The 25274-nt window shown below is 45.9% G+C and overlaps 1 protein-coding gene across 3 annotated transcripts in view; it reads right to left on the reverse strand.

Annotated features, from left to right (window-relative positions):
* Positions 1–25274, reverse strand: part of ABCA1 (ATP binding cassette subfamily A member 1) — a 126217-nt gene that overhangs the window by 39181 nt on the left and 61762 nt on the right. For 2 of the 3 annotated variants that reach the window (XM_028108727.2, XM_028108728.2), the window contains exons 8-18: positions 19982–20074; positions 15305–15545; positions 13806–13945; positions 13356–13472; positions 8616–8813; positions 7646–7851; positions 6537–6713; positions 4618–4840; positions 2671–2892; positions 2054–2258; positions 1326–1439 (exon numbers count right to left, since the gene is read on the reverse strand). In XM_028108727.2, the coding sequence (XP_027964528.1) occupies positions 1326–1439; positions 2054–2258; positions 2671–2892; positions 4618–4840; positions 6537–6713; positions 7646–7851; positions 8616–8813; positions 13356–13472; positions 13806–13945; positions 15305–15545; positions 19982–20074 (1936 nt within the window). The remainder of the gene's footprint in view (positions 1–1325; positions 1440–2053; positions 2259–2670; positions 2893–4617; positions 4841–6536; positions 6714–7645; positions 7852–8615; positions 8814–13355; positions 13473–13805; positions 13946–15304; positions 15546–19981; positions 20075–25274) is intronic. The other variant, XM_088018728.1, reaches the window with a different exon arrangement.

Consider the following 25274-nt stretch of genomic DNA (forward strand, 5'->3'; position numbering starts at 1 on the left):
ATCGGGAGAAATGGAAATGAAAGGCACAAGGGAAACCTCCCAATACTATTTTTTTTGCAACATCCATGAGTCTATAATTTTTTTTTTAAAGATTTTATTTATTCACTTGAGAGAGAGAATATGAGAGAGAGAGAGAGAGAGAGAGAGAGAGAGAGAGCACATGAGAGGGGGGAGGGTCAGAGAGAGAAGCAGACTCCCTGCTGAGCAGGGAACCCGATGCGGGACTCGAACCTGGGACTCCAGGATCGTGACCTGAGCCGAAGGCAGTCGCCTAACCAACTGAGCCACCCAGGCGCCCAGTCTATAATTATTTTAAATAGAAAGGCCTTTTGTTTGTTTGTTTTTCAATGCCATGCCATCTTAGAGGAGGAACTGACTGACTACTTGGGATTCTAGAAGGACTACTCAGGGATGAGGTACAGAACTAGATCTTGAGGAAGGAGGAGGAAGGCAGGCAAGTCAGAGAAAGGGTTCTCCTGTGAGAGGACAGAGTACGTACAAAGGCATGGGGGTGTGGAAGAACAGAACGTGTCCTAGGAGACTGACACAGAAGCTTGGCGTAAAGAGGAGACTGGGCAAGAAGAGTAGGAAGAGCAGGAGAGGCTGGGACAGTGGGCAAGGGCCGGCTGTAGGTCGTCTAGTATGCCTAAGGAACAGCAGACTTTTCCACCGGCAACCAGGTGAAGGCACAGAAGAGATCCGCAGGAAAGGGCTTCATAAGTACTTAGGAAGCCACACTGAACACAAAGACAGTTTCTCTCCAAGAACCAGAGCAAACGGCCCAGAAGGCAGAGAGCCTTTGCTAAACTGTGGGCACCTCCACCTACAGTCAGGAGCCAGGAGAGGATTAGGGCTCTGGATAATGAAGGGTGAGAACATCAAGAAGCACAGGCTGAGCTCTGACAGCCACTTAGTGGCAGCCTACACAGGCTCGTATTTCCATCACCATGACGAGGCGGGCAGCGAGGTTATGGTTCTTCAATCACAGCTGTCTTTACCCCCTCTTCTTAGCTGTTAATTTATCATAAAAAGTGTGTGTTGCGGGGGTGGGGGGGTGAATGTATAGATATTAAGGGTCTCTTTCCTAGAAGCCAAGAAAACAAAGGCAATGGCCCTCAGGAACCAAGAGAGTGACTCCCCAATAAGTCGACAATAGCACTGGACAAAAATGGCATGGGAGAATTTGGAGAGATGCATTGCGTTTGGTTTCTTTGCTCCTAGAGTGGTTTCAGACTCTCTAAAGGGCTAAAGCCATCCTTTGTCCCTGACAGTTAGTGGGGGCAACAGCACTTAGGCTAAGGGAAGGGCAGGTCGACAGCACTTACTTTCTGATACTCCCTTCTGGCTGGAACCAGGGTGGCTCTTCTCCTCACTTTCCTCACCGAACCAGTAGGATTTGGTGCAAGGAAAATACCAGGGCCTGGGGATTCCATACTGGCCTGCAAGCGAAGATAAAAACCAAGATGGAAGCCAAGCACAGCAACATCCTAGCATTCCCGAGGTGTCCCAGCCAGAACTACTCCCTTCTTGACACAGCATCTGGAGGTGACACCACCCTGGGATGGAGGTGGGGGGTAGTGGGAGCTCACACCTGCTGAGACCTACTATGCATTCAAACAACCCCCCGAGGCAGGTTATCAGCCATTCATTTTACAGATGAAGAAACAGGGATAGTAGCCTACTGAGGTCACTCAGACAGTAAATGAAGGACTCAGAATCTGAACCCAGATCCGGAGGATACAAAATTGCGTATCAATGCAGGAAGCTCAAGTAGAGGTAATGAATATTCCACATATACTCCCTTGGAGGAAAACCAGGGGAAGCAGAAAAAGTTAAACCTCACTCTCTTAGAATTTGTTCTGTATCAAAATGCGTCCACGGCAGGTCTTGGTCAAGGAGATTTACAATCCTAGTCTTTAGGGCTAAAGCCCTAGCCACTTTCCGGGGAGCCCCAGGCCCTACAGAAATTCCACCACAGACAGGACAGAGCTTGGCAGCTAGAAATTACATTTTCCCCAGCTGATGGCTAAAGCTGTGTGGAAGCTCCATGTACCTGGAAAGACAGCCTCGATGTACCACGTCATCACTCCATAGAGGAAGGTGTCGAACAGCATCATGGAGACTGAAATGGTGAGGTTGAAGCCATCTTCCTCCATGGGGCTCTCAAACAGGTTGTCCCACTGCACCCCAATGCCCTGCTCCTCAAAAAGGGCAAAGTACTCACAGCCAAACCCAAAAGCCACAGGAGACAGCAGGCTCTGTGAGAAAGAGGCAAAAGTCAACTTATCCATCTCCTTGTCTCTCATTATCTGGCACTTCTAATATAAATTCCACCTAGAGAAATTTGAATTTGCAAAATGGATCAATTACAAGATATGGAAGTGTTCACCTACAGATCCCTCGAGGGGAGTGGGTTCACTAGCAGCATAGGAAAGGATTCTACTTATAACCCCTCACTATGCACACGCGTTTCAGAAATGCATGCATGACAGAGAGTAAAACTTTTAGAATTTTATGCTTCCAAAGATGCCCCAAAGGTTCAGCAATCCTGCACCTCCCCCAACACAAAAACACACACACTCATTTCCCGTTCTCAGCTTGGACTGCAAGGGGAGGTGAAGCACCAGGGGCCGCTGAGCGTGCAGTTACTACCCAGGGGTGGTTCCTCACCACGAAGATCTTGAGCGTGAAGCCCACATAGTCTTGCCATGCCACACACAGCACGTAGGGCAGGTAGAGAATGAAGTAGATGATGCCCCCACAGGCTGCCGCCAGGTTGGCTCTGGAGAAGAGTGTGCTGATCAGGAAACACTGCAGGATGGTCACCACGGCGAACACGGACAGAAAGACAAACACCACGCTGGGGTCACTGTAGGGCAGCAGGTTTCCTAACTGGGAAGGAAGAGACCTATTAAATGTGCTGCCTCAACAAGCACACACGTCCTCGCATGATCTATGGGAAGAAGAGTTTATTCGTACTCATCTGAGAGATAACAGGGAGGAGCACAGCTGCTCACTGTTCTGATCAGGAAACTGAAGCCTAAGTGAGGATAACGACTACCCAGAGACCACACAGCCTAGTAAGAGTGGAGGCAGGAAGAGAAGAGTCTGGGACTGAAATTCATCAAGGTTCAACTCAATGGACAATTTTGTTCTTTGGTTCTCCAAGAAATACTGTTACCTGATGTCTCCTTTTCTAAGGACCAGGACTCTCAGCACCAAAAAAGAACCGTGGGCGACAGCATCCCATAGGACTTCTCCCTCCAAAGGTCATGGAAAAGGGCCAGGAAATCTTATTCTCCCCCTTGATGACCTGCCATGGATTCTGCATTCCCACAATCACCCAAATTCTTGTGGGCCTTTCAAGTCTATCTCCAGCCAGTTCACCTGGGTGTGTCTGAGGAGGACTAGCCAGCACGTGGTCCCAGAGCGGCTCTTCCCTGCCAGCCACAGGACCACCACCCCAGCCACAGGATCACCACCCCTACCACGGAGCTCCACCCTTGCAGTCAGATATCAGAGCACGAGCAGGGGTTGATTTCAGCAAGAACCGCTCTGTCATACTGCTGGGTGACCTCGGGGAAGCCCTTAACCTTCCTTGGCCTCATTTCCTTATATGTTAAATGGGTTAGTGAGGATATAATCAGAAAGCACAGGTGAATGTGCTTTAAACAGTGCCTGGCAATCAGCTAAGAGCTCATTTGTATTAACAGTAGCTAGTATTAACCTAAATATTAGTTCCTCACCCTTTATACTCCCCTCTTTGAAAACATTTTTTTTACATGATGCCGCCTTAAAACAAATCACTGTAAGGAAAGGAGATTAGCACATAAACCTATTAACATATAGGGTGGCACAGAACAGCACTGCCCGGGGTCCCCTTGAAGGGGGAACGTGCTGCCCAGCTGCCGCAGCAGACAACCTCTAGATGTCAACCTCCTCTGGGTCTGTCACAGCCACACAAAGCTGCCTGGCCCCGGGGCTTGTGATTCCAATGACTGACTGAGGGGCCCGGGGTCTGGGGTGTCAGGGAGGGAGGCCTTGGGGCTGGACAGCTCAGCTCAATGAGGCACAATTCCGGCGAGCTGTATATGGTCCCGAGTGCCTGTGGGGTTGGCCGTGCACTGCATCTCACAGCTCCTTCCCATGCTCAAACCTGCGCATTCCCCATCCCTTCCACAGATGTTGATGCCAAATAATAAGCCCCGCGCCAAACTCTCTCAGCCCCTGCTTCCAGAAAAACCTAACCTGCAACAATATGTATCCTCTGATTATGGTTTTCAGAAATTCTGGCAGAATCACCACCCAACACATCTAAGGAAACGAACAGCCCTCAGATGCTGCCACGAACCACTGCCCAGCAGACGTCATGGCACAGTTAAGTGTGTGCCTACATGGGAAGCAAGAGCCCTGGGTTCTAGCCCTGCTCAGCCGCTAGCCAGCTGGGTTGACCCTGGGCAAGTCACTCTCGCTCTCCCCAAATACAGAATAAGGAAACTGCAGGAAAAGACATGTCTGACCCCTTCCCTCCCAAGTAATCTTTGCTTTTCTCCTCACAGCCTGTGTTGGGCTGTTTAGGAGTCCCCAGGCAGCAGGGAGCCGGGGTGGCAGCCTTACTTTCAGAATCACCACAAGCAGGCCGGCGCTCACGAGCAGAGGAATGAGGCTACTGATGAACCAGCTGAACCACAGGATGCCGTTGTCCAGGCCCATAATGCGCATGGTCTCCTTCAGCCGCGCCTCCTTCTCATACACGATGCCCTTGATGATCACAGCCACGGAGTAGATCCAGGCCAGCGTCATGAACAGGGGCATGGACCGGCTCATCACCCGCAGGAAGCTGGAGGCCCCAGGGAAGGGCGGAGGAGAATTACAGGGAGTGAGATTCAGGCTCGGAGGCCTGTGCCTCCAGGGCCTGTGTGCGAGAGGAAGCCCCAAGACCGAGTGAACGAGGGGCAGGCTCTCCGGACTCCAAAACGCACAGGTTATCAAATGCTTCATGAGGAGCACAATGTAGCATTAACAGATAGACCAACGAAGTGCTGCCAAGTAGAATTTCTTTGGGGCCTGCTTTAGTCACTAGATAACTGTGAGGTGTGGGTTACTTTAAAGTACTAAAACAAAAACCAAAAAACCAACTCCTTCTCTCAGGAGAGCTGAACTTCTCCAAGGTCACGTCCCTACTGCCTTGGCTCAACTTTTATCACAGATAATGCAGATACAGACTTCAGGCAGCTCTTGTCATATTTCAGATTCCAAACTGGAATAGGAAAGGCAGTGGGCCATGAAGTAAAAGGGACACAGAATCTGGACCCTGGAACCCAGGCCCAAGTCCCAGCTTTACTACTCAGGCACTTACCAGCTATGTGACAACAGGCAGAGGCCCTTAATGCCGCTAAGCTCCCCTCCTGTTCTCATCTTAAGACGTCCTTTCTAGAGTAAATCTTGGCTGAGGGGGGTCTTTGGAAAACTCTGGCTAATCTTTTTGAAGGTGAAAAACAAGATAATTCAGGGTGACTTGGAAAAGCTAGAGCGAGCCACGCAAGGAAACAGGTGCTCAGTGCAAAGCATAGAACAAATATAAGAGAACCCCACTCCTTCTACACTCTGATCCCTACACACATACACCACAATGGAGAACGAGAGAATTTCCAGAATTTGGAAGAGACATTACATATCTCAGAGGCCTGCAACAACTACATCTCTGCCCATGCTCTCTCACAAGAAATCACTAGAGGGGCGCCTGGGTGGTTCAGTCGTTCAGTACCTGACTCTTAGTTTCGGCTCAGGTCATGATCTCAGGGTCACGGGATCAAGCCCCCACACCCGGGTGGAGCCTACTTAAGATTCTCTCTCTCTCCCTCTGCCCCCCCTCCCCTGCTCCCTCTGTCTCTCTCTCTCTCTCTCAAAAAAAAAAAATCATTAGATCCAAAAGCACCATTACCACAAGGAGATCTTGTCAGCTTAGTGACTAAGCACCGAAAGATTATCTGAAGTCCAAGATAAAAAGGCCTTGTTCAGTTTTATTTAGATTGTTTCAAAATGCAGTTTACCACTTACAAAGAGTAAGTGGACAAATGGACCTGGAGGCAGCTTTTATAGATCTAGATCACCGTTTCTGTGTTTGGGGGACGTATGTGTGCGTAAGTGCTTGCATGTGTTTGTCACGACACATTGGAAATTTGCAGACTGAGTAAACTTTGACCAAAAGGGCAGGGTATGTAAAAAAAATAGAAGCACTGGTAACTACAGAAGAAAAAGGAGGGAGGATTCCAGGATGTGCACATGTGTGTCCATGATGTGACTGGAACCATCAACGACCTACACCTGGCATCTTATTTCCTAAAATCTTCACTGAATTTCAAAAAACATTTTTTTGTATCAACACACATGTAAAATACATGAAATCAAAGCATCCTATGTCCTCCTTTGGATGTATGTGCACACATGTGTGTATAAGTATATATGCGTAGGTACTGTCTCTGGGGACAGCGTTACCCAGTGCCGTGAAGATGGCGGCTCAGTGGTAAACTTACATGTCATCGACATAACAGGGGTAGGGCATCTGCTGCACATAGACACCAGTTTTCTTCTCGGTGCCCGTCAGCACCCTGATGATCGCCTGTTCCACCACATCTTGTAAGTAGGCAAAGCCCCCCCAGACGTACCGCATATCCTCAAAGGGGTCAGCCCGAGGACCGGGGTCCCAGTACCTAAAACCAAATCACAAGTGACTAAATATTCCTTAGAACCGTACATCAAAAAAAGCCAATCACCCATAATCCCACCACCATGACAGAGCCCCTATTTTCATCTTATATATTTATATCTTATTTTATGGTCTCAGTTGTGCACATATTTTCATTTTTTAATTTATTCATTTATTTTAATTTAAATTCAATTACCCAACATATAACACATCATTAGTTTCAGATGTAGAGTTCAATGATTCATCAGTTGCACATAACACCCAGTGCTCATTACATCATGTGCCCTCCCTAATGCCCATCACCCAATTACCCCATCCCCCCACCCCCCTTCCCTCTAGCAACCCTCAGTTTGTTCCCTGTAGTTAAGAGTCTCTCCTGGTTTGTCTCCCTCTATGATGACTTCCCATTCAGTTTTCCCTCCCCTCCCCAATGATCCTCTGCGCTGTTTCTCATATTCCACAAGAGTGAAATCACATATTTTTTAAAAAGACATAATGAGAATGAGCATACCACCACCAAAATGTCGGTTTGGTTTTTCTCCCCTTCCTTGGCTACCTAACGTTGCATCAAGTGGACATACCAAAATTTGCTTAATCATTCCCCTTTTTACTAGCTGTTTGCCCCTTTTTGTAAAAATGGACAATGCTAGCACAGGAAGCCTAAAGCCTTTATTTCTTCTTTTCTGCCTGTTGATTTAATGCCATGGGATTAATTCTCCTGAGCAGAAATGCTGACTCAAAAGATGATTATTTTAGGACCTCTGAAATAACTGTCTCTAGCAATGAATGTGCCACTTTCACCAAAATCATGCCACCAGTTGGAGTTATTTTGGGGTGAAATTTCTACCAAATTATTACTTAAAACAAAGTGCCTCTAGTCATTTCAGCTGCTCTTGACTTCCCCCAAACTGGCTGGTGTGGGGAGACTGAACTCACCCATCCTTGATTTTATTTGTCCTCTCCACATTGTCAATGTCCATTCGGATCTTGTACTTGACGTGACGGGGCAACTCCACACTGTCAGGAGTGATTCCGGTGAACACAATACCGGCCCAGAACTTCCGCTCGTCCAGCAGCTCCATGGACTTGCTGATGAGCCGGACTTCTGTTGCTACCGGTTCGAGCTTATTCAGGTTGACACACTGATGGAAGAAGAGCCTTCATGAGAACGCTGGGGGCCAGGAACACACGCAGTGCCCAAGGCAGGCTCTGTCCTAAGAGGGACGTGCTAACTGCGTGACATTTTTACCCTCACCCTCTCTCCAAAGTCATTTTCCAATATTCAACTGAGACTGGATCCTTTTGTTTCTTAACTACAATTTAAGAGAAATGCTAGAAGTATGTAGAGATAAGCTACTTATATGGATTTTTGTGGAGGGAAAGAGGTTAAAACAAGGATCACACCTCCTTTTCCTCTGTTTTCTTGGCAATTTTGAATCATTAACTAACCAAATAAGCAGACAAAAAAACCAACCAAACAAAAAAAACAACCCTTGTTTGTCCCTTAAGTCACATAATTTTTAAAACTAGATTTTTAAAATATAATGTATCCTATTAGTTCTTAGATAAACTTCATAAATAAAGCCTTTTTAAGGGCATGCTTTCTTGACATTAGGTATCGAGCCATGAAACCTTGGGAAAACCTAGAAGATAATGGACAGAAACACTTCTCAGTCAGAGAGAATAAAGCTAGAGTTAGGTCTGTTTATTCACTCATTCAGTCATACAACTAACATTTAGGAGTGCCTTCCGTACACCAAGCCCTATATTAGGTTTGAAGGATACTACTGGAAATAAGACTACACATTATTTCTAAACTTTCTTTCCTCCAATCCAAACCTTATTGCACCACCTCCGAGAAAGAAGCCAAAGACTCTTCTAAATGATCCATGGGACAGATTCTCACCTCCATGAAGCGAGAGATGGTCTGGATTGCCTGGTCAGTCTCATTGAAAGCTTCTCTCCAGGTGTACACAGAGCCGTTAGCAGACTGGACGTCCTCTGGGTGCTTGGCCAGAAATGCCAGGATATCTTTGGCAGTCCAGTCTAAGCCATCCAACTGCTGTTCCCAAAAGTGGTCATTGCTTCTGCTGTCCAACAGTGTCTGCCATCCCAACGAGAAAGTACAATCAATAAACACCATATCAGTCTAGATCCTAAGTCTTAAAGGATTTACGAAACCTAACCTTTTTATATATGTTGTCTCTTTTTTATATCTTCACAGAAAACTGTGAGGTAGGTAACAGTGTTCTCATTTTATAGGTAAGAATACTAAGGTTGAAAAAAAAAAGTATGGGGGCGCCTGGGTGGCTCAGTCAGTTAAGTGACTGCCTTCGGCTCAGGTCATGATCCTGGAGTCCCAGGATCGAGTCCCACGTCGGACTCCCTGCTCAGCAAGGTGTCTGCTTTTCCCTCTGACCCTACCCCCCTCTTGTGTTCTCTCTCAAATAAATAAAATCTTAAAAAAAAAATTTTTTTTTTAAAGTATGATTTTAACCAAGGCTGAGTCATAATGCTAACCGACATGGAGCTGAGACTCAGTCAGACTAGTCTGAATCCAGAGTCCATGTTTCCAGCCTAGCTTAATAGTATCAACTGCAGGAACAACAATGATCATACTTAGTCTGCACAATTTTTATATTAGATCATTTGTATGTTTTACCTCACCCAACTCCATGAGGAAGATCTGTCCAGAAGTTCCCATTTTTACAGATGAGGAAAAAGGTTCAGAAAGGTCAAGTCCCTAACATAAGGTCACACAGCTAATACGCAGCAAAGCCAGGGTATGAACATGGACTCTGATTCTACCGTACCTTCCCCCTCCCCCCGCATTATATCATCTTCCTCTTTTGAGACTCAAGCTGATGACTCCTCATAAACACCTTATCTCTAGACTAAATTAAGACAAACCCACTTGTGCTGTTTAGTTTGGGAACACGCTGCTGCGATAAAACCAAGTAAAATTGCAGGATGCATGGGTTGTGATGCAGAAGAGGCCTTTCATGTCTTGTTTCCTGGCTGGTTGGTTTCCCATATGAGTCATCATGGAAGAGAAGGACAAACTAATCTGGTGTTCAACCAGTAGATCCGGAGGGCTGGGGCAGAAACCTGCACAGGTGCTGCCAGAAAAGTGGGTTAGCCTCCAACTCAGCTCATGGAAAAGGAGAAGCAGGTGTAACACCTGTCACAGCTTCAAGGGGAGAGATGAAATTCTGGTTCTACTGAAATGGAATCTCTAAGGAGGCAAACACTGCTAATTTTTTAAATCCGTCTTATTTCCAGTAACAATTTAAGTTTTTCCCCCATGTGGCTTCATATTTATTATTTTAATGGGATCATAATGGTTTTATAGAGTATATATACTATAATTTCATTAACTATTCCCATACTGCTAAGAATTTAGCTTATTTCTAATTTCTCACAATAGCAATTATTATAGTAATAACATTTCCTCTCATACAGTGACTTCTGTCTTTAAAATTATTTCTGTAAGGTACATCCCTGACGGTGTACAGCATGGAGATTCAGAGGATAGCCCTTTTCTTTATGGCTCCTGCAATTTTCATCCCAAATTGCTTTCCTAAAGGGAGTAACAATTTATACTATCATCAGTAAGACACGTTAAGTATTTTCTTTAACAGATACAAATTTTTACCTCATAAAAGTTCACAGGGGTATGGGTTAGCAATTCCGACATGGCTTTCTTTGGAACAAGTAAGAGCTAAATGAAGACACATGGCATTTGGGGTGAGGCCTGCTCCGCCCCGTGTGGCTTTGAGCAATATGGTTCAGGAAGGCGGCAAGACCAGAAAGATGTGTCCAGTGAGACCACTGATCATACGGCCATTCCAGGGTACTTGAGGGGATTAAGACACCTAAGATCACCCTCAGGAGTGAAAGCAGGGAGAAAGCAGGGTCTTGCGATAAAGGAGAAAAAGAGCAGCTCAGAAAGGAGAACAGTGTAGTGTCAGTGGGCTTCGTGACGCAACAGAGAAGTGCCTCCCAATCTGGGGGGTGGCGCAGTGCACGTAGACACAGCTGGAAACAGCAGAAAGATAAGAGCTACCACAAAGCAGAATGGTGGTTGCCAGCGGCTGGGAGTGAGGGAAACGGGGAGGTCAAAGGGTGCGGAGTTTCAGTTACGCAACGTGAGCTAAGTTCCGGAGATCTAACGCGCAGCACAGTGCCCGTCGTTAACAACGCTGTGCTGCCGGGGCGCCTGGGTGGCTCGTCGGTTGAGCGTCCGAAGTTGGTATTCGGCTGGGGTCATGGTCTCCAGGTCCTGGGATCGAGCCCGGTGTCAGGCTCAGCACTCAGTGTGGATGGAGTCTGCTTACCCCTCTCCCTCCCCCTCTGCCCCATCCCTGCTCACATGCTCTCTCTAATAAGTAAATCTTAAAAAAGTAATGCTGTATACTTGAACTTTGCTATGAGGCTACTTTGTGAGGTGAGAGATATATTGATTAGCTTGATTGTGTTGATCATTTCACAAGGTATATCAAAACATGTTGTACAGCTTAAGTATATACAATTCTTTGTCAATTATACTTTAATAAAGCTGAAAAAAGAAAGGAACACAAGAGCTACACCCAAAGAAGCAGAAGCCTCAGGCATCACCTCACACACCAGACACGAGGCTGTAGGGGGTAGAGGACTGAGCAGCCCGAGCTTGTGGACTTAGAGGAACACTACTTCAGAGAGAAAAGAGAGCAGCTGAGGAGGCCCCTTCAACTTCCACCCACAGACCGAGGAGCCCTGAGTCAGTGTCTCCAGCTGAACCACACCTCCCTGCCCTCTGGGCCTCAGTACCCATTGGCCTACTGGACAACCCCACCATCCTCCTGCTAGAAATCTTTCCCCCTCCACAATCAAGCAGCCACCAGGCTTCACCACCTGCGGAAGCCTTGGCCCCCCACTTGGCTAGTCTCCACTCTGGTCTCTGTCTTCCATCTTTCCGTACTTCAATCCACCTGACGTATCAGATTAATGTATCTGGATCTCTCGTTGCTTAAAACTTGTTCATGGTCCCCCAGAGCTTAAAGTAAAAGTTCTTGGTTTCACACACAAGGCCCTCCAAACTATGTGCCATGCCTTCCTCCCCAGCCACAGTTCCTACATTTCCTATTGCACATCCTGGGTTCTGCCAGCAGAATTACTAACGAATGCCATGGCCATGTTTATAAGAGCTTTGTCCTCTAAACACCGGGAGCTAGGAGCTGCTGGAGCATCCAAGCCAAACTCTCCACTTAAGAGTAGGGGAAGCAGCTAATATTATATGTCAACTATACTTCAATTAAAAATTTTAAAATAAGGGACACCTGGTTGACTCAGTTGGCGGAGCATGTGACTTGATCTTGGGGTTGTGAGTTCAAGCCCCACGCTGGGTACAGAGATTACTTAAAAAATAAATAAATAAAAATCTTAAATCTTTTTTTTAAATCAATTGATCAGTAGAGTAGGGGAAACATCTATCTGCCTACAGACCAAAACACGTGGAGTCTCTTCAACAGGACCCCTCACAATCTTCTGAGACACAGAAGGAGAAGACATCGAACAAGTAAAAATCAGATTCCAAGAACAGGACCAGGAAGAAGAGGCCCAAGACCACACCTTACGTCTACGGCGCAGTGCACGGCTGGGTCACGTGAATCCCTTCTAGAGGAGATACCGGAGCCCAAGAGAGCCATACTTGAAGGGCATGAGTTGTTATTACTAGTCAGGAATTATTCCATATATCCATGCAAATTATTGTTCATGTCTTTCTCATCCAAGTCTCTTCGTTTTTAAAGGCCCCAATTTAAGAATTCTGCATACGGAACAGGACTAGAGCAAAAAGGTGACTCCAGCTTTCCCATCACTGGAAGGCCCCCTGGGTATCGCACTTCTCACCCCACCCCCACCCCCAGGGCATCAAGGGGGAATCCTAAGCCTGGGAGAGCACCTTCCAAGCAGGCACCGCCTCTAAAACCCAGCTGCCCTCTCTGATCAATGAGGTGTCAAGACAAGAAACCTGGTAAAATCCATTCCTGCTTCTTAATGGCAGCAGAAACAAAAGAAAGAGGCCTCCCTCACCATGGAGATAGGAAATAGTCTAATGATTCTCTGACTCAGCCCAAAGCAGGGATGATGTGATTAAATGGCACTCAGGCTCATACAGAGGAAACATTCTGTTCTTGCTCAGACTCCTCCGCTTTTGAATCCCAATTGTCTCTAGAGCACTTATCCCTTTCAAGTGGCTCAGAAGCACTCAGGGCAATTCCCCTCCACACCTTAATGGTGGCTGCCTCGGGAGCCAGGAGCCAGGCCTTTGCCCCCACATCTGTGTCGAGACCTACCAAGATACAGGAAGGCTAAATAAGATGCATGGTTGGCTTCAGGACCAGAAATGACAATAGGCAGGGGCCTACAATCACCAACACCAACCCTCACTAAGTTTCTTGGAAAACGGACTTTTGACCACCAGACACATGGATGCAGGTGTGCATGAAAGCATTATCTGTGCACCATCCCCGGCAGCTGGAGCTGTGCTTACTACATCTATCCTGGTTAAATGTAAAAATTCCCATCTCAGTCACCTCTGGGAAAGTGACCAGAAGCTCCCCTCTCTAGCATCAAGCAGGCACACAGTAATCCGAGGGACGCTCACCCGAACAAGGTCCATTTCCGGGTTACTCTCCATGAAGGTCCAGATCTTGGGGCTGAGCTCTTCCCACATGCCTTGCACATCATGAAACACGGCCAGTTCCTGAAAGGTCTTATTCACCTGGAGTCAGTTGCGGGCCCAAAGGCAGCAGGAAAAAAGGAGAGAGACAGGGCCATGAGACATTCAGCTGCCCCCTGACGAGATGCTCCATCGCTGTTTCCAGTCTTTCCCCATCCCTAAGAAGTGCCTGCAGCTATGATTCAAATACCCAAGGCTGGAGAGCTGGCCCTCCACAGTCAGCTCTGGCCTGGGCTACACTTGCGGTTCTCCCTCTTTGGAAACCCCAAAGAGCCATGAGCATAATCGATATAATCCATTTAAAGCCACCTTCACTTTTTTGCCCATAACTCTAGGAGGATTCTGGAGAGGGATTTCTAGGCCTGTGCAGCTTACCTCGGCCATAACCTGTCTTGTGGCTGGAGTGTCAGGTGTATACAGGATCTTCCCAACAAGCAGAGGCTTGAGAGCTTTCCATATGATGCGGGAAAGAGGACTGGACTCCAAATTCTTCATCAGATCATTGCAATAAGGAGCTATGAAGAAGACAAAAGGCAGATATTCATATGCACGGTCATATACTTGTAGGAACTAACAAGGGCTTTGGAGCTAGCCAAACAGTCCTGGGTTCAAATCCGTTCCACCACTTATTAATAGCTACGTAACAAATAACTTCACTTGTGTGAGCCTCAGTTTGCTCCTCTGTAAAAATAAAGTTACTCTGTACTTGGCAGAGATGTGGTGAGGATTAACAGATGTTATCTATACAGCCCCTACAACAATGCTTGGCAAGTAATCGGAGCTTATTATAACACTGATGAGGGATAACTCACAACCGAGAGGATCTAGAAAAATGTTTTTACTGTGCACATACCTGCATAACTCTAGATTCATAGTCTCATGTCAGCTTGCCAATTTGTTTTCATTGAGAACAGAGAGCTGAATTTAGATTTTAGTTTTCGGGCTAAAATAAAACATTTCCCTTTAACAGGTCTCATCACAAGTATATGCAATATATGTAATAAAAATTCCTAAAGGAAAAATCCAAAGTTATGACAGACAATGAGGTTTGGCTATCCAGAAGGATTCCTGAATTTTTTTAAAAAAAATTCATTTTGGGTTTTTTAGATGGCAAGCATCCTCTATATGCTGCAGAGAGGATATATTAAAAAAAAAATTTGCTCATAGTTATATCTGCTTTGCAAGTGAAGGTTCCCCTGGGTTGGCTTGCAAGTGAGGAAGTGGAGCGGAGAGCATTTCAGAAAACTGCCTCTAATGCCATCCCCTTCAGGCTTGCAAAGCAACCTGCTACGTCTGGAGTGCTTTACTCCCGAAAAGAATAAAAGGTTCTTGTGTTACAGTAATGCATAAAAAGCTACCTCACTTGGTGTCTGAAAGAGACACCTGCGGTTGGAAATGAAGAAAGGCTCATTTTCATCATGTTTTCAAGGAAAAGGATGCCATTGTCTAAAACTGTAACATTGGCCCTTGCTGCCACCAGACACAGAACACACATCCCCACGAAACTGCCCAAGTGTGAGAAGCAGATATGGAGTTACAAGGTTCTTTAACACCACCTTGCAGCTAAGCACCAAAAACAAACAGCAGATCAAATGCCTGAGTCTGATGGTACACACACCACATTAACAGCTGTCTCAGAGGCCATATGGTTTACGGGGGAAAAAAAAGCACGGGGCCAGGCAGATCCGGGCTTAACCCCGGCTCTTGTGGATTCGCTACGGTGTGGCTCTGATCAAGTCACTTAACCTTGCTGAGCCTATAAAATGTGGGGACAGGGGTAAACATGAGGGAGGGGGGACACGGGACCCAGGCTAGCACTAAGGGGGGCTGAGGCCGGCCGGCCGCCCGGGGCCTCTGTCTACGGAGACACTCACTTGTAGAATTGTCATAAAAGCTGTCAGCATCTTCATCCGTGCCGTTGCCGCCAAAGAGAGCTTTGTAGTTGTTGTCCTCGTACCAGTTGAGGGACTTGATCTTCAGGCCCCCGCCCTCGGGATGGCCACAGACGATGCGGGACACAGCTTGGTATATCTGGGTGGACGAGCTGGAGCTGTTCACATTGGTCAGGAACATGACCTCCTGCCGCATGTCGCTCCAGCTGTTCATGCTGAACAGCTGGTGCCCAGGATCGGGAGGAAAAAGGGAGGGAAGGAGGAAAAGAGGGTGTCACGAGGGTGGGGGAAAGAGAGAAAGCAGCAGCTTATTTTCTTGCCCTCTCCAGAGCCACACCCCAGAACAGACTGTGTCCTGTTCTCTGAGCCTTGCAATGGGATTGCCAGAACACCGCTACTCCGTTGGTGGTCCTGGGACCAGCAGGGGAGTTATGGGCAAGGCACAGATCTATCCAACCACAATTCAAATCTGCATTTTCACAAGACACCCAAGTGATCCCTATGCAAATTAAAGATTGAGAAGCACAAACCAGAAGTCAGTGGAGCCCCCGGTGATGGGCTTTATTTCATTTGGATTATCTTCTGGTTGATGGAAGAGAAGGCTTTCTCTGAACAGCCACTGTGTTCATACACAGCCGTCAGGAACTGCTCACACCCTAGAGCACGTCCTTATTTCTAAAACACCTTAAACTTCCCCTTGGGAACTGAGGACGCCTCTGCCCCTGGGAGGGAAAGGAGCGTGTGTGAAGTGCCCATCCTGGTCTCAGTGAGGTGTTCGACAATACAAGAAGCGTTAACGTGTGAGACCCAGGGCTGCATCCCAGTGACGTGTCTCATTCGCTGCCAGCCTTACAACAGTCACTTGTCTGAGGGCCCAACTTCTCGCCAAGACGATGAAGCTCAACAGAGCATGGGGCAGAGTAAATCACATGGAATAGAAGAGAAAGCCCTGCACAGGATGAGTCCCACGTCCCAGCAGCTACGGGCCGTGTCTGTGACTTACACCCAACCAGCGCTTCGTCTCATAGATTAATGTGCTCCAGCACCTCGTAGAATTCTTGGCCCAACTGTTCTTATCATTACTTATCAAGCACTTTGCATTTCTACACATTTCACAATAAATCAGTAATAAATCTCTACATTCCTTGAAATGTCACTGCATGTTCTCACCACCCGAAAGACTGAGCCATGGAGGGCAGAGGGGAGAGACCCAGGGGCCCTGCCCACGCCCTGTAGAAGCCCTAGATTCTGAAACCGTGTGCCCAGTTTTCCATCTCAGCCTTCTGGTTCTTTTGGGTCACATGCTCCTTGATACTGTAGATCCTGACTTTGCCTTCTGCCTCCAGGGGGAAACCAGGCACTCCAGGGGTAGGTCAGAGGTCACAAACATTTCTCCCTCAGAGGGAGCATCTGACATATGGTACAAGAACAGAATTGGGTGGCTAGCTTTTCCTTACTTTATCTTTTCATCACCTGGATGAGGTATCTGAACAGGGAGGGCAGAGGTAGCCAGACCACCTTTCCTTCTGTTGGTGGGTAAGCAGCACTGGAGATGTTTTAATGACAGTAAGTGAGAGCCACTCACTTCTCTTTCCACAGGCTGCCTCACTACCACCAGCCCCCAACCGAAAGAACAAACTTCTTCCCACATAAAACCAGTGTATCTTTGGACAGAGGCACCAGAATGATGGAGTTATTCCAAACTGTTGGCTCTTCCCAGCACCTGTCTTGGGGTGAACTCCTACTCATTTTTCTACACCTCAGCTCAGTGTGAAGCACTCCCACTCACAGGGAAGGGTGGCCATTTGTCCTCCAGCCCACGGAAGACGGTGTTTGATAATCATCTGTGGAGCAACTGAATGGCTGGCTGACTACTTTCTCAAGACACTGCAATGGCCCCCTTCTTCCCGTGCCCCAACCTTAGTCTCTTCCCAATTTAACAGCCAAACTGTAAACAGTCTCATACTCTAGGTCACATCATATACCCTGTGCTCCAACCCCCCACTGGCTTCCCATCTTGCTCGGCTTAAATCCAGCCTTACCAGGCCTGCACGGTGCTCACCTCCCTCTCCGACCTCAGCTCCCAGCACCCTCTCCCTTGCTCCCTCTGTTCTGGCCACACCATCCTCCTTCCCGGGTCTTTAAATACCTTCCTTCATCATACCCTACATCGGTGTCTTTGTATCTGTTCCTGCTTGGAGTGGACAATATATGGTCATTTCTTCAGGCTCAACTGTCACCTCGTCAGAGAGGACTCCTCTCATCACCCCGTTGAAACAATACCTCGCACCCTCTATCCTTCTTACCCTGCTTTATTTTTCTTCAGCACATTATATGCTGACCTGTTTATTTCTATCTCCCACCATGCAAGCCCCACGAGAACAGGAAAGCTAGTGTGCTCGCTTCTGAGACCCCACCATCTAGCAATGTCAGGGACCTGGTAGGGGCTGGAGAGATGGGCTCCCCGTCCTGCCTTCCCTGTCTCATCAGGCACACCTTCCCTGTCAGCCAGAGGTGGAGCTCACGCAGCTTTCACTCATCTGGTTCCTAAAGTCCCCACTTCTACCCAACTGCCAGGCCCTGTTAATTCGCATTTCCTTCTTTGAAGAGTATCCTTTCTAGTCTAGTCTAGTTTCCACCAGAGTTCATCACACAAAAAGTAGGCTCTGGCAGCAAGAACATGGGGTTTGTAGTCCAACAGTCCTGGGTTCAAATCCTAGTTTTTGCCAACTAACTACCTAGATGACTGTGAGTCCCACTCTTCTGAGCCTCCGTGCCATCTGTAAAATGGGCAGAATAAGACCCACTCACATTTGTCATGTGAACAATACAGAGAAATGGGGTGAAACTGCATGAATCGGGGGAGGGCCTCAGAAACTGTTAGCTCCCTTTTCCTTTCAAGGGTGATGCTTTGGTCAAAACATCCAACTTTCTTTCAAACACTGAACAGATACACATGTGCATTTATTTATCTTCTCCCCATCTGTCTCAGGAAAATAGCAAGTTTGACAATAAGTAACTCATGGTCATGGTTACTTGAAGGTGTTCCACCAGAGCACTGGGTGGCCCTTGCTTGCCCTGGCCCAGGGAGCAAGCAGGGCACAGAGCAGCAGCTGCCAAGAAAAATGATACATGGCTCAGTGGAGACTTTCTGCCTCATCAGCAATGGGAACATCACATGCTTTCAATTATTTGTCTTACCCTGGACAAAAGGCAGACCAGTGATGTAAGAGAAAACACTGTACCCAGACCCTAAATTTAGAGACACCCTCCCACGTCACAGTCTCCGCTCTGCTTGCTCTAAGGCTAGGAGGAAAGCTGGGAGAGGACAGGGTACGCCGGTGCCCACTAACAGGACCCTCGAGCAACGGCTATGGACTTGCAGGTCAGTTTCTGTTTTTCTTTCTGGAAGAGCCCCAGGTGACCCAGCTTCTGCACCTACCTAAAGGTCACCAGCATTCACAAGCAGAATAACAAATGGCAGGCTGGAAAGGACTTCTCCCGAAAAGGACCCAAAACACACGCCTCTTTAGTCAGACACCCATGAGCAGAATTCAAAGAAAAAAGAAAACTGAACTAAATGCAATACGCCAAACTGTCAACAGGGCTTAATCTCCGTGTTTTCCAAATGCTCTGCACTTCCCATCATGGACGTACAATACTTTTATTCTCGGAAAACTGAATTTTGGTATTTGAGAAAAATAAAGCAAATACCAAAAAATGATTTAGAGAAATGATTCAAAAAAGGCAGGACCAAGGCTGAGAATATTATTCCTATCCACTGTCCTGGACATTTAGGCCTGACTATTTCTGACGGCCGCCCCCTGGCTCAGCTCCTTATACACTGGGCTCCAAACAGCTCCTCTTCTCCAAGTCTAACCTGCAACAAGGTTGGGTGTTATGTATGTCACACGCCGGCCGCCAGGCAGAGAAAAGGTTAACTGCTTTTGCCAGCACCCACAGGCCCCCCTGATCTTGTGCATATAAAGTTATTCTGATACATTTGTCAACATGCAGACCCAAAAGGCAAACACGACTTAATGTCCATCAAGAAATGGCATTCCCAAAGGCGAATGTCAGAGGCCAGGTGTTTACAGGGGAAGGTCTGAATTGGGGCTATACGCCATCCTCTTTAGTTAGCAAACAAACGTTCTGGTAAAAAGACCGGCCTTGCGGGGGCGCCTGGGTGGCTCAGTTGGTTAAGCAACTGCCTTCGGCTCAGGTCATGATCCTGGAGTCCCGGAATCGAGTCCCGCATCGGGCTCCCTGCTCAGCAGGGAGTCTGCTTCTCCCTCTGACCCTCCCCCATCTCATGTGCTCTCTCTCTCTCTCAAATAAATGAATAAAATCTTAAAAAAAAAAAAAAAAAAAAAGACCAGCCTTGCTGGGGTCAGAGGGTAACACTGGGAGAAAGTTCTCGATTAGGTACCGGGACTTCAGCCACAACTAATTAGCTCTGAGACATCTCTGCATCTTGGTTTCTTCATCTCTAAAGGAAGGAGCTCAGATCAGATGATTTTTAAGTTCACGGATGCTTCTAAAATTGATTTTATGCGTCACGTAACATTCAAATCAAAAGGACCCCCTAAGCCACACTCGGGGTAGAGAAAAAGTCAGAGTGGATGGTCTGCCTCCTGGGTGCTGAAAGACACAACTTACCTCTTGGGCCAAAGTCCCGAGACTATCCAGCAAAGTTTCTGTAGCTTTAACCAGTTCCTTATTCAGGAAGGGAGATGTAGAGTTTAGTTCCCTCTGGAATGAGAAAAAAATACTTCGTTTCTAAGCTCAACTGTAAACCTGAAATCTTTACTGAAAATAAACAATTAAAACTGTTCACAATCTTGTGTTTAAAAGACAAGAAACCCACTCCTAACCAAAATAAGACACTAAAATTATTCTAACTGCCAGTCTGCAGGTTGTTTTAGATAAGAATTACTAATCCTCTAACGAATGCTTTTAAATAGTGTAGAAATATATATTTAAAATTATTTGATATGCAACAGATAAAACCATCTCATGCTGTGGGGGTGGGGGGTGTGTGTGTGTCTCCAATGCAACTCTGATGACAAATTCCCAACTCTGTCTGCAAGATGGGCAACAGAGGAATGACCCTGAAAAACAAGTTTGTAATGGCTCACAAGAAAGGAAGACTATGTAAAGTTTAAAGCTGCCAAAAGCATGGAAAGGAGAAATTCTCGCTCATTCTGCTCAAGCCAGCACTCACACTGGAAACTTAATACAGAATGCTTATTTTTGTATCTATTTTTAGTCAGATCTTTATATTTACTCGTGTGTATATTTAATTGCTGTTATATGCTACCTAGTTTCACAGCAAATATAAAAAAAAATAATTAATTGGGCCCAAGGAAAAGATAAGTTAGGGCAGAAAGCCTGCCCTAGAAAAGAAAAATAACAATGATGCATGGACCCTGAAGCCAGAATTACAAGAGCTGAGGAGCCTCAAATTTGGGTTCTGAGTTTTCAGGCTTCCAAAAAGAAAAAGATACAGGGTTAGTTTCATCATTTTTATTTGTTAAATAGAAAAAAACAGTTTCTGGGAAAACCCGTATTTCCTTGGCGCTTCTATGGGCATCATTTTATTTAATATATCAGATACCTCTTTAATCTAGAGAAGGCTGGGCTATTTTTTTTAAGATATATTTATGTATTTTAGAGAGAGAGCACGAGCAAGGGGAGGAACAGAGGGAGCAAAACTCAAGCAGACTCCGTGCTGAGCGTGGAACCTGATGCGGGGCTTGATCCCACGACCCAGAGATCATGACATTAGCTGAAATTAAGAGTTGGATACTTAAATGACGGAGCCACCCAGGCGCCCCAAGCCTGAGCTATTTTGCTATTTGTCTTGTATCAAGAAATGTTATGAAATCATAACACAGACTATGTGGAAAACAGCTGGAAGTGGACAGAGCTCATCATTATCTCAGAACTAGCAGCTGGGGAGATTTTTCTTTAAAAAGAACTCCAGGGGAGGAGGGCACCTGGGTGGCTCAGTTGGTTAAGTGGCTACCTTTGACTCAGGTCACGATCTCAGGGTCCTGGGATCAAGCCCCACCTGCACCGGACTCCCTGCCCACTGGGGATCCTGCTTCTCTCTCCTTTCCACTCATGCTCTCTCTCGGTATCTCTGTCATATCTCTAATAAATAAAATCTTAATAAATAAAAAAAGAGAGATCGAGATTGATAGATAAATAGGTAGGACTCCAGGGGCACCTGGGTGGCTCAGTAAGTTAAGGGGCCCACCCTTGATCTCAGCTCAGGTCTTGATCTCAAGGTCATGAGTTCAAGTCCCCTGTTGGGCTCCACACTAGGTGTGGAGCTTACTTTAAAAAAAATAAATAAAAAATAAAATAAAAAGAACTCCAAATACAGATTAAAAGTTAGTATCATAATGATCATAATATCCAAGCCAAATCCTGAATGTACATTCCTGATACAATCTGTCTAAAGGGTCTATGAAAGAATCTGTCCAGCCTGACTTATGAGCTCTCCTAGAGCGGCTTACTCCCCAGGGTCCACCTTTCCCACACTCCCCGTCTTCAGATGGGCCTCTGATTACCCTTAACCACTATACTCAAGTAGGTCTCGGTGATGCAACTCACAGATTGTTAACGATGATTCCATTAAGTAATCACGAGCAGAAACAAGAGGGAGATTTTTGGTTTTTCACTTTCTTACTACAGGTTTACATCATCACTAAAGGTTAGCACATTAAGAGTTGACTCTACAGAACCTACAAGAAGAAAACTAACAAACTGAGAGGTCTTCATTGGAAGGCATGGGAGGTAAAGTGTTTCTATGCTTCCATCAGGCTCACAAGATGACGCACACTCAGAATTGTGCAGCAAAACAAAAGAACGCCAAATTAACTGAATGTCCTTTTCCACAGTTTAAACTTTAGTAGTTAATCCATTTTTTTTAATAAAGTCTTAATGGAAATAAGATTCTGATGATTGTTGTCACTCTGTCCCCTCTTCTCTGATTATGGGGACCCGGGGTGGCTACAGACCCCTGGGCAAATGGCTCAATGCATCAGCGTTCGTGGCGTGCACATGGGCTGGCGGTGTCAAGAACGCTGAATGAGAGGATGTGTGCAGAGCATCTCACACAGCACCTGTCACACAGTGAGCCTTCACAGTTCTCAGCAATGTCACCCCTGCCTTCCTCTTCCCTTCACCGAAAGTTTACTACCAAAACTGAAGGGCTTTCTAGTTCTTGAAAAAACATCCATCCTCCCTTCCGTTTCTTGGCTAGCTCTCGAAGAACTGTTTCTCCTGTCGAGGCGGCCTCCCTCCACTGAGCAGAGAGCTAGAGTTGTCATCTCAAAGCCCATCAGCCACTCCCAGTGTGCTATTTCTAACATTAGAAACCCTCTTCGGTGCAAGACTAAGACCTAATTCCTGAAGGCTTGAAATGAATGCACCTTTCCTCCCTAAGGCCCACCTTTCCCTGTTTGCAAAACTGTGAAACAAAAAATATTAAGCAGATGAAATATATACTTATGGTAAGTAATGATCGGTGGATGAAATATAACTACAGATGTAATTTGTATCACACATGCACATATATAAACTTGTCCCAAGGTTGACATTTAAATCGAAAGACTGAAAGGAAAAATCATCACCACGTTTAGGTATGTGTGTACATCTATGCCTACATACATACACATGTGTGTATGCACACACACACTCACCTTAATGCATATGCAATCTCTTTATAATGATATTGATTTTTTACGTTTACAGTAGAGAGAGAATTTCTTTTCTAAGTTTATTAAGCAAAAGAAGTGAATCTACAAAGAGGAAATATTAAATTTAAATGGCACCAATTGCCCTTGACAACAACCAAAACCATGGCAGACGCGTGTAAAGGAGCAGCTTCCGTGGCTACAGTGTGGTCTCAAAGCTCTTGCACCAGCACCAGCTGCCGTGTTTGTTAAGCGTGCAGCCTCCCAGCCCTCGGAGACCTACTGATTCAGAAGCGAGGCATGTGAGCCAAGAAGCCTCGGGGGTTTTTTTTTGCACAGAGAAGTTTGAGAACCACTAAGCCACAGCCCCTTGGACAACGTTCATGCCTCTTTTTCACAGCCTGCTTTGCACGAAGGTGGCTGGTTGTGCATTCTGGTCAACACAACGCTGTCTGCTTTGGATGGTGAAGCACTGAAGATAGGCCAAGCCGTTCACCCGGCTCGACTGGGATCGGAGGTGGTGCACAATGCATGTGCGGCCAGAACGGCCCACCAACTGAGTTCACAGCCACCAAGTGCCGAAGGCCAAGTCTTAGCTGGTTTCAGAGACTTGGCCTGTTGTCACCATTTGCAGTCACCTCTCCCCTGAAGGGTACTAATCAATCAGCAGTTCATACTGTTCTCAGATGATGCCTTCCTCATCTGAATGAATTTAAACTTTCATAGGTACTGATTTTCCCTTCAGGTTTTTCAACTTAAATGTCTTAACCTTTGAGGCAGGCTTATTCTTCTTGTTTTAAAAGCTACACAATTCAGCAAAGCTCCACACACGCACTGCATGACTGTTTAACCCATGAACACCACAGCTGACCACAGACATAAATATAAGGACTTCATCATATTTACCGTGGATATCAGACTTTCACATATTCAGACACAAATGCAATACCACATCATATAGTTATTGTCAATAGTCTGAGCTCTGGTTTGCTTCTAACTCAGGTTTTGGTCTCTAAGAGGAACATTGGCTAAAGCCATCCATAAGTAATAGGTAGGACAATCAAGGTCCTTTTTAGGATCCCTTTTTACACTAACTGTTGTATGAGATTAAGTGCTCAGTATTCATGAACATAAGTATTTGCAACCTATTGTCAATACAAATAAACTTTCATTTTCAAAGATGTGTTGGAGTTACACACAGGTGTGGGCTGACATGACAGGGTTAAAAAAAAAAAACAAAAAACAATTCACCTTCAGCATTGTTTAAAGCTCAGGGTATCCAGATATTTTGCTCAAGACTTCATTTTACTTTTCTGTGCTTGGATGTTATAAAATATAGAGAAGAGACTGAGGAGAATCTGCAAACTAAATATTACAAATTCATGGGGGGAAAAAAAAGGAAAAGAAAAAAAAACAAATTCATGGGGAAAAGATGGGCTATTCAATTACTGTTGCTGGGACTAGTTGTTCATGTAAGAAAAATTAGAAAGTTTTCCATCTCACACCACTATACAAAATTAGGTTCTTGGCAGATTACAGAGCTCAAAGTAAAAAATGAAAGTTGCAAATATATAGGAGAAGATGTCTTTATGAACTTGGGGTAGGGGAGGCCTTCTTAAAATATAAAAAGTCCAAACCAAGGTGGAAAAAATGACTTGAGCTTTTTAAAAGTAGAAACGATGCACCAAAAGACACCATAAACAATGTGAAAAAATAAGCCAGAGACTGAAGAACGGATTTTTTTAAATTTCAGTATATAAAGGAAATACCATGTAGCAGTTAAAATGAATCAGATGCCACGTGTTTAATACTGATAAATCTCAACAACATGATATGGACTGAAAAAGACAAGTTGCAGATCAATATACGCATTTATACGATGTGAACACCTACAAACCAATAGGGTATACTGTTATTAACAGAATGCAAATACATCTATATGGTATGAAGCAGAAAGCATGCAGCCCCAGGGTCGTGACGGTCTCTGAGGGAAAGAGAGGGGGATGTACACAGTGCCACAGGATGGCACTGACAATACCTGTAATGTTTTACTTCTTAAAAAGAATCGGAAGCAAGCAAGGTGAACGACGGATGACGGGACAAGGGTGTTCTTTATGTTAGTCCCTGTGCCTTGTCGTAAGTTTTCACTAGTTCATACTTTTTAACTAAATGAAAGATAAAAGAGGGAGAGAGGAGGAAAGGAAGCAAAGCGGGCAGAAGTGGAAGAAGGGTCAAGAGTGTAAGTT

Source organism: Eumetopias jubatus, unplaced genomic scaffold (assembly GCF_037043125.1).
Source record: "Eumetopias jubatus isolate StellerSeaLion01/CBP00866 unplaced genomic scaffold, mEumJub1_p1.0 scaffold_15, whole genome shotgun sequence".
Lineage (NCBI taxonomy): Eukaryota > Metazoa > Chordata > Mammalia > Carnivora > Otariidae > Eumetopias > Eumetopias jubatus.